Source organism: Crinia signifera, chromosome 8 (genome assembly GCF_055691185.1).
Source record: "Crinia signifera chromosome 8, ASM5569118v1, whole genome shotgun sequence".
NCBI classification, from domain to species: domain Eukaryota; kingdom Metazoa; phylum Chordata; class Amphibia; order Anura; family Myobatrachidae; genus Crinia; species Crinia signifera.
Genome location: NC_139224.1, coordinates 153,994,470 through 154,011,466, shown reverse-complemented (window position 1 = coordinate 154,011,466; position 16,997 = coordinate 153,994,470). Strand labels below are relative to the sequence as shown.

General features: G+C 48.1%; 1 protein-coding gene across 2 annotated transcripts in view; it reads right to left on the bottom strand.

Annotated features, from left to right (window-relative positions):
- B4GALT2 (beta-1,4-galactosyltransferase 2) overlaps positions 1–16,997 on the bottom strand; it is an 83,067-nt gene that overhangs the window by 41,036 nt on the left and 25,034 nt on the right. For both annotated transcript variants that reach the window (XM_083157448.1, XM_083157447.1), the window contains one exon: positions 15,983–16,387. In XM_083157448.1, coding sequence (XP_083013574.1) covers positions 15,983–16,304 — 322 coding nt within the window. In that variant the 5' untranslated portion in view covers positions 16,305–16,387. The remainder of the gene's footprint in view (positions 1–15,982; positions 16,388–16,997) is intronic.

The following is a 16,997-nucleotide window of genomic DNA, read 5'->3' as shown; positions in this document are numbered from 1 at the left end:
ACAGAAGCCAGATTATAGGCCCGGTATACAATCACTCATACAAAGAGGAAAGGGACCGATGACCAAGGTCGCATGCAGTATGTCCCAAATACATCAGGCGTGTCAGTTCCTGTGGGCCCAGGAACCTTGAAGAAAGGGAATTAACCGAAGGTTGGTTTTACCATAACTCCTGTTTTCTTCTTCAGAGTTCCTGGGTGCCACAGGGTTAACATTGGGGATGTCTCAAAGCCATAAATTTATTAAAATTATTTTGTAAAAGATCATCCAATTACATTTTTAGCAATATATGCTTATTCAATTCTTCAGAAAAAGTCTTCATTTGCGCTGCAAAGGAACCTTGTGTTCACTTTTCTTTTTTGGACTTTCCATCGGGCACGACTGACCCGATATTGCAGCTGCAGTGAAAAGTTCCTCATATTGAGCACCCCCACCTCCAACGGTGCCTACCCAATTAACCCTGATGTTAACCATAGGGACCCAGGAACCCTGAAGAATAAACAAAAATAGAAATACCAAGATCTTTAATTGCAAAGATAAGACTAAGCCGCTAGGCAGCATCAAGGCTTCTGGGTAGTCCCTAAAGCTACGTAAACTGTATATTGTTGGGCAGGGCCACTGTTAATTCCCCCATACATTACGATGACTTCTCCAGGGGGGAGAAAAAGCAGCCAATCCCCCTGATCCGCACCAGAACTTCCCGGGCAGCAAGATCGCATACGGTCCTTTTGAATGCTATCCCAGCAGGGGCTCCGGCCGAGGTGCACGGGACCGCACATCGAATCGAACATTTACCCGATTTCTTGGTCCGATGCATCGGAATCAGCTGAAATCAGGCAAAATTGCATTAGTGTATGGCCAGCTTCAGACTTCTTGGCACCTTAGGCAAAACTTCAACCTACTAACCTGCCTAATGGTAGAATCGCCCCTGTTGTTATGCTACATGATAATAGCACATACATCAGAATATCGAACCTGAAGGCGGCCCAAGATCCTCCAAATGGAAGTACAAGGACCAGCATGCTCTCCAAATGCTGGTTCCATCCATGTTCCTCAGAACAACAATAAAAATTGGAGGCTACTCAATCAATGTAGTGCTCCTGCAATCATCTATGGTCTATGTTGTGCTATGACTGTCTGTCGGCTCTCTCTGTAGCGGATCTGCAGGTATGGACATCCAGTACCGTGTTGGGATCGGCTAATCCTGTGGAGAATAACTGATGTAGAGATGGTGTTTTTTGTTCTTGGAGGGGTGGGAAATCCCCAAAAAAAGGCGTTAATATGATGGGGGTGATTCAGTATCACTGGGATGAGGCTGTTCCGTTGTTTTGTGGACAGTGTATGCCCAATTATGCATGCATGATTATGCACACGTGCAGCCCCCTGTGTGAACGCCTTCGGCGAGTATCAAAGTTACTGAGGCATTTGCACAGGTAGTGAAGAGAAATGGGTGTGCAGGGGGCTCTATGAGGGGAACCTCCAGCATTTTACAGGCTTCCCTGTGCATTCCCCTTAGAACGTGGGTGCTTAGCGAGCAGCACTGAACCAGGCCAGATGTTTCAACTAGTCTTCAATAAATATTACAAAGCAATCCAATGGCAGCACGGACGGTGTATGGTTAGCATTACTTCCACACAGCGCTGAGGTCATTAGAGTTCATATAAGGTATAAGAGTTCCTAATGAGCAGGGAAGTGATGGCTTCAAAAGACAATCATTTTCAGAAGTTTACATAGTGTAGATCAGGGGTGGGGAACCTCAGGCCCTGGGGCCGTTTGCGGCCCCCGTAGCCGGTCTGAATGGTACTCCCACCCACCCGACGGTTTTGCAGAGAGTCAAGTACAGGGGAATTCTCTTAATCAGCAGCAGCCGGAGACTGTCAGTCCTATTCAGAGGCAGCCGCCGGAGGGTGGGACGGCTGCAGCAGGACAATTTGTAAGAGAAATTTTTACATATGGCCCCTGAAGGATTTTTTCCCCAAAAATTTGCGGGAATCTCCCACTCTGCAGGGCATTGGAGTAAGTACAGGGGTCTTGGGGAGTGGTAACAGGCAGCCCTAAAAATTGGTCTTATTATACACTGGATACTGTATGGAATACAGTATTAATATTTAACAGTACAGATGGTCTATATAGTACAGGTTCTTTCAAACATTTAAAGAAGATAAGTCGTCAGGAAAAATTAAACATATAATAATAAATACACAAACATAATAGAACCAGTACTGCACTTTCTAAGCTCACAATTCCCCACTTCATGGTAAGGCGCCTGTCTCTTCCTCCTGGCAGCTACTCTCTGGTCCATTGTGATGTTTGAGGGCACATACAGTAAATGTGGTAGGAGAAGCTGGTACACTAGGTATGTGCAGCAGCTCTGCTCTGTCCCTTACACTGCATGATGTGGTTGCAGCTCTATTGATCATATTCAATACCAGCTATTGCTCTCATAATTTGAGGCACATGCCAAGAGGACGGGGGGTTTCAGGGCAACCAGAACCGCCACCCCACCTGCATTTTCCTATGACCGCAGAGAAATCGATGATCTCAAAATCTCACTTGATCGAGTCCCCCATACAAAGGCCCTTATTCTGAATCGTGCGGCCAGAGCCGCACACGGGGCTCCGGCCGCACAAACCAATCCCCGCCCACGATACGGATCGCCACGGCCGTCCGTACACGGACGGCTGGCGATCCGCAAGAAAATGGTGGGGCGTACGCCTCCACCATGGAAGGCAGGGCCGCACGCCCCACCAGGTCCCGCAAGCTGAGACCACACGGACAATCGTCCGTGTGATAGCTTGTATGGGGCCGGAGAACTGACATCCGGCGACGTCAGCTTTCCGCCCCCATCACTGGCGTCATACCCTCATTAGCATGCATACGCCCCGCGTTTGCATGGGAACGCCCATGAAACGCGGGGCGTATGCATAGGGAAATGAGGGTATGAAGACCCTCACGCCCCTATACGCCCCCTTTGCGGCGGACGAAATACGTCTGCGGCGAATGGGGCTGCACATGCGCAGATTGACCTCTGCGCATGTGCAGACTGAAAACATCGGCGGTACGGCCGCACGCGGGCCGTACCGCACGATGCAGAATAAGGGCCAAAGTTATGTGCATTTCATAAGCTATGCAATTTTGCAATATGTTTGCTTATGCCCAGTATGGAGATGTAGGGAACTGTTTACTGCTCAGAGCCTTATACCAAAGCTTTATGCTACCATCCTGGGCTTTCTGTAGGGGGCTTTCACAGGAGGGGTTGAAAGGATTGAATTGCAGGGGTAACTCATTCGGTACCGCTGCAGCAACCATTACGGAGAAGCCACATCGATAGACCCCTCAGTGCCGAATCCTCATTTTGGTCATTTAACAAGTGACAAGTATCTCCTCTAACACTTCAGCCTGACACCCTATAAGCGACTGATTGCTGAACCCCCCCCCCTTGTTTCTCATCACCTCCATCCCTCATGTAACGAAGGAGAAGCGATCTAACCGCCACAGAAGCATAAACTGCCTCATTCAGCATTAGAGCTGGATTTGGCTAATGTAATTTCAAGATTATTGTGCAGTAATTACAGGAGCAGACGCACTTATCTTGTGTATGGAACACAGACCCCACAGGATGAGAAGCATGGCACTTCTCCACCGGTTCTGATCACTGTGGCCCTTATTCAGATCTGATCGCAGTACAAATTTGCTTGTAAAATGGGCAAAACCATGTGCACTGCAGGTAGGGCAGATGTAACATGTGCAGAGAGAGTTAGATTTGTGCGAGTTATTTTGTTTCTGTGCAGGGTAAATACTGGCTGCATTTTTTTTACGCTGCAATTAAGATATCAGTTTCAACACACCCCACCCAAATTTAACTCTCTCCGCACATGTTACATCTGCCCCACCTGCAGTGCACATGGTTTTGCCCATTTTCCAAACAAATTTGTACTGCGATCAGATCTGAATAAGGGCCTGTACGAGGATGATATCCGTGTTTTAAACCATGCAACATGTCACACGGTCCACTCGTGTGGAAGGGGCTTGTTCATTAATGCCTCCAAAGAGACATCGGATTTACAAAAAATACATAATTACCCGACCGGGTGCTAAAAATGAAGTAAGGGAAGCCCCATAGATATGTGTAGTTAGTTAGTAACCATAGCAACAAGATCCTGGCTCTTATTGGTCTATAAGGTGTGCCCAAATAAAAAGGAGACATTTGCTGTTGCGGCATTATCCCTAATCGCAGTGGGTTAATGTGTTTGCCGATTGATGGCGTTTTCCCAGTTGCACATGTGTAGTGAACGGCTTTACCTCAGTTTCTTCTTTCCTGGAAAGTTGTATTGCGCGGTCGGATGCATGATGGATTCCTCCAGCACAGAGAGCTGTTATACAATTTCTTTATGCAGAAGGCGAGGATGCTTCACAAATGTATCGCAGAACGAAGGCGGTGTACGGAGGGCAGTGTCTCCCCGCGACGCCGGCTGTGGAGGATCTCATTCGTCAGAATCGTCGAATCACCACATGTAAAATTGCTGCTGCACTGTTGAAAAGCAAGCGAACTGTGCATCACATAATCCATGACAAGCTTGGTTATGGCTAAGTTTGTGCACAGTGGCTGCCCAGGCATCTCTCAGAGAATCAGAAGTTGGCAAGAATGGTTGTTTGCTTGACCCATCTGTTTCGGTACGCAGAACAGGGAACGGATTTCATTTCCATTGCAGAGCAGCAGCAATTTCATGGCGATCCCGTGATTTTGAGGAATGAGATCCCCCGCAGCTGAAATCATGGCAGGGTTGGTGCCGATATGCGCCTGCGCGGGCCGTGGCAAGTCCTTGAAGCTTTCGCATCCCACCTTATACAGCTGACACCACCGGAATATGGCGCACTGTGCGAGACCTCTCTCCGTACACCGCCTTCATCCAGCGCTAAAGTTCTGAAGCATGCTCGCCTTCTGCGCAAAGAAATTGGATAGCAGCTCTTTGCGCTGATCTGGAGGAATCCATCGTGCATAAGACCACGCAAAACAACTTCCCCAGAATAAAGAAATATGCGCAACTGGGAAAGACGCCACGCCATCTATCGGCAAACACATTAACCCACTGCGGTTAGATACAGCGCCGCTACTACAGCAAAGTCTCATTTGGACACAGTTTATACCATGCACTAGACTGAGATAAATGGTTGCTCAAGGTCATAAAAACAAAAACACAGATGGCTCTGGCCCACAGAGCTTACAATCATTCAATTTAGATGAAAAGTGCTTGGCTATGTTTAGTAGGTGAAGTTTTGCAGAGATAGGGGAAGGAGATAACCAACAGCCACACTTCCCCTCCCAAGATGGTTTAGCCCAAATATAGAGCTTTTTTTTTAGCTATTTAAAACTTATTGCGAATGATTAATGGCTTTCAAGCCAATCAGCTCCTATCGATCACTTGTTTGATTATATAACAGGATTACCATTTATCATTCATAACAAATGATAAAAAGAATATCATTCTTTGATAAATCTCCGGGACGTACACGTTCAGGGGGAAGTGGGTGGGCAGCTGACATCCGGTGATGTCAGCTGCCCACCCCTGCCTGTCCATCATGCCCGCATTAGAACCCCCAACGTTCTCATGAGAACATCAATGAAAATCTGGGCGTTCCCATATGCTAATGGAGCTGGCCGCCGCCCCACTCCCCTCTCCGCCCTCTGCCCGTTGTGTTAGGTGTGTGCACCCAGAGAACAGAATGTTCGCCGTGGTTGCACGCACCCTATGTATGCACATGCGCAGAAATGCGCACTAACAAAGCATCGGTCCCCGTGCGAACGCAGGCAATCTACGAACGGACCTGAATAAGGTTCTATGTCTGCTTCTGGAGAGCCTCATTTGTAGCAACACGAGATTTTTCCCATAGCAAACCAATCAGATTCTACTTATCTGGCACCTTCTAGACCAGTGATTTTCGACTCCTTTCAACTCGTGGTAAACCAAACAACATGTTACATTTGCCAAGACGCACCCTCAGACCCCCAGAGGGAAAACCACATTGGCCCCCACAGGAAAAAAAAAACATGCGAAAACAATCACACTGGTCCCCACAGATAACAAAAATAAAATACATTGGTCCTCATATGAAAACAGTAAATAACAGTTGAACTGGTGGTGCTGGCTGGTAGCACACTTGAGAAAAGTGCAAGGCACAATAGTGTGCCACGGGATACAAGCTACAATCTAATTGGTTGCTATGGGCAACATCTCTCAGACGCTGCATGCGACGCTGCATGCGATACCTCAGCAAAGTGTATGAGGGCCTTTAGTGTTGCAGCTCATAACAGAATTTGGACCCAGATCCAAGATGGCAGCTGACAGCACCAGTAACGTCTGACAGTTCAGGTTTATTTTCAAAGCTACCTGCAATTTAGCTCCTACGCTGGATGATTTCACCCAGCGAGAGCTGAAACCCGAAGCTTCAAACAGGCACATCCATCCGTGCAACGTACACATATCACAGGGAGCTTTCAGAGGGGACAATCCGAACAGCCGGTGAAAGGGAAGTTGGGAGCTTTGAAGTGGAAATGAGCAGATGTTTTGTTGGGAAAGTCTTTTCATCCCCCCGACTCCGGTTGCACAATTACATTGGGAGAATTCAGCTCACAGATAATATTCGTTCTTTTTAAAAGGTTCAGCAGAATGAAATATTCTCTTCTGCTTATCTCCTGCTTCTCAAATGTCCCAAATAAGATGATGTGACATAAATACAAGCATTGGGCCCTCACCCACCCTCCTCACAGGAAGCAGCACCAGCACAACTAAAACAAACTCTGAAAGAATATTAATACTGTATCCACAATGCACAGGTACAGAGGGGGCCTGATTCAGACGGGCAGATGGACAAAACCATGCTGCACTGCAGCCTTGTTAACAAATCTGAACCGGGGGGGGGGGGGGGGGGGTAGGTATGTTTTGGGGGCAAGTCCAATTCTACTACATTCTACTATTAAGGAATTCTACTTTTAAAATGTAAAGGTTATCCTGGAGGCTGCCATGTTTTATTTAGGCTAAACCAGTATTTGGAATAATGATACTATTCATTGGGTATCAGTGACATCACTGAGGCATACATATGGGGCACTGAGAACCAGGGACATCACTGAGGCATACATATGTGGCACTGAGAACCAGTGACATCACTGATGCATACATATGGGGCACTGAGAACCAGTGACATCACTGAGGAATACATACGGGCCTTGAAAACCAGTGACATCACTGAGGCATACATATGAGGCACTAAAAACCAGTGACATTACTAAGGCATACATATGGGGCACTGAGAAGCAGTGACATCACTGAGGCATACATATGGGGCACTGAGAAGCAGTGACATCACTGAGGCATACATATGGGGCAATGAGAACCAGTGACATCACTGAGGCATACATATGGGGCAATGAGAACCAGTGACATCACTGAGGCATACATATAGGGCACTGAGAAGCATACATATGAGGCACTGAGAACCAGGGACATCACTGAGGCATACATATGGGCCACTGAAAACCAGGAACATCTCTGAGGCGGGATGCAGTTAAAATCCCGGCGGTCGGGATCCCGGCGTTCAGAATCCCGTCCGCCGAAATCCCGACACTTTCTCCCTCCGTGGGTGTCCACGACACCCCTGGAGGGAGAATAAATAAGCGTAGCGAGGCACCGGGCCCGCTGCGTGGCGAGCGCAGCGAGACCGCAAGGGGGGGGCGATCCACTTCCCCCCCTTGTCGGGATTTCGGCGATCGGGATTCCAGCGTCGGGATTTTGAACGCCGGGATCCCGACCGCCGGGATTTCATACTGAATCCACTGAGGCATACATATGGGGCACTGAGAACCAGTGACATCACTGAGGCATACATATGGGGCACTGAGTACCAGTGACATCACTGAGGCATACTTATGTAAAACCAGTAACCAGTTACATCACATAGGCCCGTCATTGAGGTAGGTGGCATACTTATGGGGTACTAGTAACCACATTGCTGAGCCATACCATTGAAGCACTAAGAACTAGTAGCCTCACTACGTCATGAAGCATACCAATGGGGCACTAGGAGCCAGTGGCATCACGGAGGCCTGAGGCACAGGTGCACCAATGGGTTACACAGAAGATGGCAGGATGCTCGACGGCACAGTGTTTCAATTCCGGCCGAGAATATTTTACACACTGTGGCTTATACACAAATCCTTCTGTGCATCCGTCACTGGCACAAGCCTGAAGAAGGAGGGGGGCAGAACTCAGGGGGCAGCAATAATTATAGCAATTAATGCATTAACCAGCACAGACGCTACAGCTTATTAGCACCCTGCCTGCTGTGTGCTGACTGCTCCAATCATGCCGCTGGACCCTGCCTGTTATTAACCCATTCCAAACCGCTTCAGGAAGCTTAATCCAGGACACAAAGAGAAATCACAGTCACTTGTACAGGGTGATGGCAGTAAAGGGCAGGGATGGGGAACCTTCGGCCATCCAGTTGTTGTTGAACTACATATCCCAGCATGCCCTGCAACAGTTTTAGCATGGCCAAATAGCAAAACTGTAGCTGGGCATGCTGGTATGTATAGTTCAACAACAGCTGAAGGGCCGAAGGTTCCCCATCCCTGGTATAGGCTATGCAGTACAAGCTTAATCCTCGTTCATAAAGAAGGGTGAGGCCCAGGCAATGCACAAAGTATCCATGTTTTCTGTGTTTGTCAGCCTAAATACAGTAATAGTCCCCAGTGGATGTTCAACAGTCTTCTGGCCCCCGGTCATCATATAGTGACCCCAGGTTACAGTAATAGTCCCCAGTGGATGTTCAACAGTCTTCTGGCCCCCGGTCATCATATAGTGACCCCAGGTTACAGTAATAGTCCACAGTGGATGTTCAACAGTCTTCTGGCCCCCAGTCATCATATAGTGACCCCAGGTTAGTTTTCTGGCCCCCGGCCATCATGTAGTGAACCCAGGTTACATTAATAGTCCCCAGTGGATGTTCAACAGTCTTCTGGCCTCCGGTCAACATATAGTGACCCCAGGTTAGTCTTCTCGCCCCCGGTCATCATATAGTGACCCCAGGTTAGTCTTCTGGCCCCCAGTCTTTATATAGTGACCCCAGGTTACAGTAATAGTCCGCATAGGATGTTCAACAGTCTTCTAGTGACCCCAGGTTAGTCTTCTGGCCTCCGGTCATCATATAGTGACCCCAGGTTAGTCTTCTGGCCTCCGGTCATCATATAGTGACCCCAGGTTAGTCTTCTGGCCTCCGGTCATCATATAGTGACCCCAGGTTAGTCTTCTGGCCCCCGGTCATCATATAGTGACCCCAGGTTAGTCTTCTGGCCTCCGGTCATCATATAGTGACCCCAGGTTAGTCTTCTGCCCCCCCGTCATCATTTAGTGACCCCAGGTTAGTCTTCTGGGTACTCTTTACCTAGAAGGGCGCCCATCGCGACTATCGCGACCATCGAATGCACTAAAAATCGGGTGCGACGCGATGCCCGTGATGGCCGCGATTTCCCATAGGGACCAATGTTAAAAATGAGATTGGACCCGATTTTAGTGTTCAATGCCTCAATGCCCGCGATTTTTACATAGGAAACAATGTTAAATCGGCCACAGAGCCCTAATAGTCACCGTGAACTCTGAAATGGCCCCCACAATTGTTAACGCCACCCCACGATCAACGTGAACCCGAAGCGTGGCGAGCGCAGCGAGCCCGCGAGGGGCGGCGGTACGCGTCCTCCGACCTTTTCATGCCCTACTATCCACGTCGGCGTGGAGTTGAGAATAGAATAGTGTGGCGAGCGCAGCGAGCCACCGAGCCCGAAGCGTGGCGAGCGCAGCGAGCCCCGCGAGGGGACGCGGATACCTTCACAGTTATACGCGTCCCCTCGCGGGCTTCACAGGTGTCCATGGCGAAAAGCGGACACCTGTGAAGCCCGCGAGGGGACGCGTTTACCTGTGAAGGTATCCGCGTCCCCTTGCCACGCTTCGGGCTCGGTGGCTCGCTGCGCTCGCCACACTATTCTATTCTCAACTCCACGCCGACGTGGATAGTAGGGCATGAAAAGGTCGGAGAACGCGTACCGCCGCCCCTCGCGGGCTCGCTGCGCTCGCCACGCTTCGGGTTCACGTTAATCGTGGGGTGGCGTTAACAATTGTGGGGGCCATTTCAGAGTTCACGGTCACTATTAGGGCTCTGTGGCCCATTTAACATTGATTCCTATGGCCAAATCGCGGGCATTGAGGCATTTAACATTAAAATCGCGGTCAATCACCGTTTTTAACATTGATCCCTATGGGAAAATCGCGGTCATCGCGGGCACCCGTTTTTAATGTACCCGCGATTTACCCGCGATGCCCGCGATTTTTTACCCCCGACGCCCGCGATTCCAATCGCGGGCGCCCTTCTAGGTAAAGAGTACCGTCTTCTGGCCTCCGGTCATCATATAGTGACCCCAGGTTAGTCTTCTGGCCTCTGGTCATCATATAGTGACCCCAGGTTAGTCTTCTGGCCCCCGGTCATCATATAGTGACCCCAGGTTAGTCTTCTGGCTCCCAGTCATCATATAGTGGCTGTAACTAGAGGCTATTATGATTGACTTCACCTGTGACGGGAAGAGTAGGTTTCATTTCAAAACGCCGAATTTTTACTACAAAACGGGAGTGTATATATCATATACGAGGGAACAAGAAGATGATAGTTTTTTGGTGTAGAGCAGGGAGCTCCAAGGTAAGTTCATATGCTTCAGTAACGTTACTCACAGACAAAAATGTAATGACGTTTTCAGCCAACTGTTCTACAACTCCAGTTATCAATGGAACCTTCATTTAACAGCTGATAACCAAACCAAATGATCCGGGCCATTTGTCAGCCATTTTAGGCTGGGAATCATTATTGTTAAGCAACTGAATTGTTCAGAACAATCATTTCACTGGATGATCTGAACAATAACACTGGAGTCATTTTGCCCCATGGGTATTGAAGTGTGTTCTAAGTATACCATTTTTTCCCCATGCTGAATCCACATAAACAACTACATATATCCTCTGAGATTTTAGTTTAATTGCCGCCATGTTTATTTTCTCCATTTAGAAGAATCACAGTGTGAGGAGAACTATGAAGCAGGATTTGCAGAGCAGATAATGCTGGCAGGATAAGAAGCTAATTCAGTCATTGGGGATTCTGTTCATGAACACAACGTGGGTGCCTGGCGTTTGTTTATTACCTCCTCAAATATCATCTCCAAAGATGTCCTTCTTCATAACGGAAATAGATCTGCTTCTGTACCTAGTGCAACATGCTGCAAACCGAGAACTGCAACAGCGCAAAGCTGCTTCTAGAAAATGTCCAGTATCAGGCATATGAGGGGGATATCTGTGGAGGTGGAAAGGTGGATGGATGTTTGCTGGGGTTGCACCAGGTCCTGCTGATATCTAAGTGAGGGGATTGGACAAAATTAAACTCACTTGTATAAGACAAGAAGAATGCAGTGAGCGGAGCTGAAGATCCTCATGAAGTGCATCTTCTAGTTTGCACATCAAGCTTGGATATAAACTTTGTTAAAGTGATGGATACAATACAGACTGGATTCAAACACGTAGGACGCATCCTCCGGATCGGCGATGCCAAGCATAAAGAGCGTTTTTGTGTAGGGCCTCAGATCAGAAGATTGTGAAGAGATGGGATATGTGAAGGCGAGCTGAATGAAGCTGAGTAATCTGCACAAGTATTATAGTAGTCACAAAGCTGGAAACTATTCTGAGATGCTGAATGACCTTCATTGTACGTCTTACAAACCAAACGGCGATAGAATGTCATTACCGATTCGGTTCTTGGACTCTGACTGGGGACATTTTTCTAGGAAACACGAGTGATGTGCATAGTGAGCGTTTACATCAGCACATCGCTACCAAGGCAAGTACCTTGCTACCAATGTATTGGTGGACTACTGCTGGACTCTTCAAAGAGACAGTCCAGACGCAAAAAGAGTCATTATTTAGGGAAGGGTTGGGCAATTGCGGCTCTTCAAATGTTGATGAACTACACATTCCAGGATGCTTTGCATTAGTTTTGCTATGTGGCCATGCTGAAACTGATGCAAGGCATGCTGGGATGTGTAGTTCATCAACATCTGGAGGGCCGCAATTGGCCAGCCCTGATTTAGGGTGTGACCAGCCTACCTGCAGTATCGCCGGTGTAATCACTTAGTGTGTGGCCGGCCTACCTGCAGTATTACCGATGTAATCACTCAGTGTGTGGCCAGCCTACCTGCAGTATCCCCGGTGTAATCACTCAGTGTGTGGCCAGCCTACCTGCAGTATCCCCGGTGTAATCACTCAGTGTGTGGCCAGCCTACCTGCAGTATCCCCGGTGTAATCACTCAGTGTGTGGCCAGCCTACCTGCAGTATCCCCGGTGTAATCACTCAGTGTGTGGCCAGCCTACCTGCAGTATCCTGGGTGTAATCACTCAGTGTGTGGCCAGCCTACCTGCAGTATCCCCGGTGTAATGGCTCAGGGTGTGGCCAGCCTATCTGCAGTATCCCCGGTGTAATCACTCAGTGTGTGGCCAGCCTACCTGCAGTATCCCCGGTATAATCACTCAGTGCGTGACCAGCCTACCTGCAGTATCCCCGGTGTAATGGCTCAGGGTGTGGCCAGCCTATCTGCAGTATCCCCGGTGTAATCACTCAGTGTGTGGCCAGCCTACCTGCAGTATCCCCGGCATAATCACTCAGTGTGTGACCAGCCTACCTGCAGTATCCCCGGTGTAATCACTCAGTGTGTGGCCAGCCTACCTGCAGTATCCCCGGTGTAATCACTCAGTGTGTGGCCAGCCTACCTGCAGTATCCCCGGTGTAATCACTCAGGGTGTGACCAGCCTACCTGCAGTATCCCCGGTGTGATCACTCAGGGTGTGACCAGCTTATGTGCAAAAGGCAGTTTCATATATATAAAAACAAAGTATATAAATTGCAATTAAACAACGTAACAAAGAACAACACTGCCTGGCCTCCTGTGGAGTAATAATGTGTAATCAATGCTTCAGCGCAGGTGACTTAATTAGAACCCAAGTTATTTTGCTTTAGCCGTCTCTGCTGAAGCCTGGATATCACTAAAACCTGCACTGCAAGTGTACCTTGAAGACCAAGTTTGTGGATGTCTCCCGTGGAGCAATAATGAGTCATTTACATAACACAGCACTCTCTAGCCTAACGTGGAGTAACACTGTGTAGCTTATACCATCTCATCCATTAGTGAACTGTGTTGCGCCTACGAGGCAGCACCCGATCACCTGCGACACCACTTGCTCCATCCAAGACGTCAGGAACTCCCCCATCTTCCGACGGAGATAATGGCCTTGGCATTCCCCCAAAACAGAGGCGACATACCTTTTTGCGACGCAAAGGAACATCAGTGCTTTGCGCTATGTGCTGCTTAGTTGCTACAGCTGTCTAACAGAACACAGACTCTGGAATCCTCTTTCTATACTTTGATAATATTGTCACTGAGGGGTCTTCCATCTGCTCTTCCTTCTCTGCAGATACCTGAAGGGTGCGGAATCTGTCTCATCAGCAGCCTCTGTAAAGGTACCTGGACCATCTGCTATGAGCTGTCCTGTAAAGTTTCCCATAATATAGCCTGTGGCTACAGCAGAACTGACAGCAAATGGGTTCTGCCTCCATCCGTACTGTTCCTGAGTGAAACACTATATTTATGTGTCTGTGCAAGATGCAGGATGAGCAGGAAATAAAGTGGTTCTGTGCTCACATACTACAGGCCTCCGAGCTCAGATCCAGCAATCAATCGTGTCAATTTGAAATAATATAGTGCAGATCTTACCGCATAGAGGTTACATCGCGTTCCGCCTGACACATTTTACGGCTGGATGATGATGTGAAGAAATATTGGCAAGTCTGGAGGTTACACACAATTTAGGTCGCTCTGCTACCACGTCAATTCCCAGAAACACAGTATAGAAATATATATATATATATATATATATATAAAAAAACATAATTATTCCCCTTATAAAACTATGCAGCAACTGGCAGTCCTTTATAATCCTACTGAAAAGGATGTCATTTCGGACATCAATCGCTGGTGGCTCTTCAGGCCGTCGGTGGAACGCACGTACACACAGAACAATGCGCTGCTATATCTTCAGATATATCCGGCATCGTCAGCCAATGCAATATGTCTTTGAACGACGCCGGTTTAAGATATATCGATAGTACACACTGGCCGATGGTGCATTGATATATTGGCCGGCCGTGCGCACCTTTAGCTGCTTGTATATGGAGGAGAACTCAGCTGCTCTGGACTTGTGGTAATATGACCACAGGTGCAGGGTTGGTAAGGTCCTCGGCCAACCATTGTACAGCATAGAGTCCACTCCTGGCCAAACAAACCCGGTACCTGTGGGCCTGATTCAGACCTGTCCGCTAGACTGGATGTAATCACAGTTTAGCGAACAGGTAAACACCGCCCGCCACCCCGCTTACTGACCATCGAAAGATATATCTCCCCTTAGGTAATAAAAATCAGTCTAGACTGACTTTTATTCCAGACGCCGGTCAATGAAAATGGGCGCCGACGTCATGTGACATCAGCCGCCTGCCCCGCGCAGGCATTGCCAGGCAGGAACGCCACGCTGCTGCCCCCGGCCCTCCCTCCCCGGAGTGGACGGCTCAGAGAGTGTGCAAATCGCCGAAGCCGTTCTCTCCCAGAGTCTGCGCATGTGCAGAATTGCTCATGCACAAACCCCGAACATTGGGGACAAGGACGATTTCGGACCCAAACAAACCTGGTCTGAATCGGGCCCTTTGATTTGTCATTTTGGAAAACCACTGGTTAGCCTTTAGCAGAGTGCATTTAACTAATATATTTTAATGAGAATTCTTAATATTAAATATACTTGACATGAGGATGAACAACCTGTAATGTGACAGTTAAGAGCTGGTACTTTATCTCTCTACAAGGTTTGATACATCTCCCCCATAGGGTCTCGTATTTAAGTTAGTTTATTACGTTTTATTTACACCGCGCATTTTCTGCAACAGGACTCAAGGCGTTTAAACTGAAAATTGTGGTCTTATGCTGGGTACACACCAGAACGATTTGGGCTCAATTCCCCCAAATTCGACGCATCGAACGACCGATTGTATGTAAAAAGAGCAGAATTGCGCATGTTTTCAATGGGATTCTGATCCGATACGCGTCCCTGCCGGTCGTTTGGACGCTTTGGAGATTTTACCTGCTGCACTAAAGATTCCTCATCTATATTGGAATGGGTACGATCTAGTGTGACCATCGCGTGATTTCATGGAAATTGTTTCACGGTTGTCGCGCGATCATGGTCGTTCAGGTGTGTACCCTACATTAGACTTTCAGAAATGAAATACCAATTAGCTGCTCATGTAATCCCTCTCTGACCACTACCCCATGATGTTATACAGAATATGAGAACAGACACGAAGGGGACATCTATTCTGGGGGGCTTTAGCTACAGCATGCCTACTCTCCCGGCTTTGGCCGGTTTTTAGGGTAGTCCCCCGCAGCCCCAAGGAAGTGGGCACCCCTTCTGCATTCTGCACAGTTCCTAGTGAAGCGGGAAGAATGGGGAGATCAATACAATAATTCCTGTGGAGAGGGCGGGACTTATAAAGCACATCTATGCTAATCACATCATATTAGCCCCACCTCTATGCAAATATGGCCCAATCATGACTGTTTCTTAGTGGAGGGATGGTATTAATGAACAGATTAGCCTGCTACCACCCACATGCTTCTCCTCTCCGGGCATCTCCTGAAGAGCAAATGGTCAGTGAAGGCAAGTATGAACTACAGATAATAGATATAACTGAAGAATCTCTGGCTGAAAAGGACCAGTCTTTGGTATTTGGTGTTGGGACAGCTTTATGTCTCCAATGTGGCCAACACACAACAAACATATCCATATTTATTGCTTACCCAGGCCAGGTGGGGAGTCCGGACAGGGGAGAAGAGGCTTCTCGGTGACTGTCTGGTTGGATTCCAGTTTGGCACTTGGTGTAAACGCTTCTCCACCAGATGTGGCTGCAGCATAGCTGTGGACGGTGCCATTGGGCCTGGAGAAGTTGTAGTAAGGATGCACCCGGGAAGAGTTCCTGATATTGAACCGATTAAAGAAGTCCAAGCGCTGAGCGTAGACGTCAAAGTAAAGGATCATGATAATTACAAAATGCACCAGGCAAAGGAGGAGGACGGCCTTACAGATCCTCTCTAGGGTGACTCCCAACAGCAGTCTGGTCATCTTCTGGAGTGGTGGTGGCCAGGCAGGACAGCATGTGCCACCAAGGGGTGGGAGTCCAGCACCGTCCAGGAAAGGTACAAGTCCTGGAGAAGAGAAGAGAACAATGGTCATCATGCCTGGTCTACAGCAGTACTGGAGCAACCTCACACATCATTATCGTCATTTATTTATCTAAATATATTATGCAGAACTATACAAAGTACATCCGATCATTCTGAAGGTGGAAGGTGAGAGACCCAGTCAGGGGGATCACCTATTCTTTACCATTGGTTCATTCTCATTTGTGGCTTACAGTACATACGTTTCTACAGGATGGAGGTTTAAAGGATTTCCTGAAAAAGGTTTTTCAACCTGAAATGCCATTTGTAGAAAAGTCACTAATGAGGACCTCAGATGTAACGGGAATGGATCCATTGGGTCTACATGTCAAGGTCAACCACAAAAGATTGACATGTGCATGTCAACATTATGGTGTTAACCTACTTACTGTTGACCTAGATGTAACATACCTTCCTGCTACCCCAGAACGGGTAAGATCACCCCTTTTCCGCCTGTATAGTGATGTCAGGGGGCGGAGCACAATTGGCTGAGACTCGGCTAACCGTGGCATTGAATGGCATATAAATTGCTGTTTTGCAGTGGGGGTGGGTCTGAAGGCACAATTCACTATGCCAGGAGGTGGCGTTGATAAAC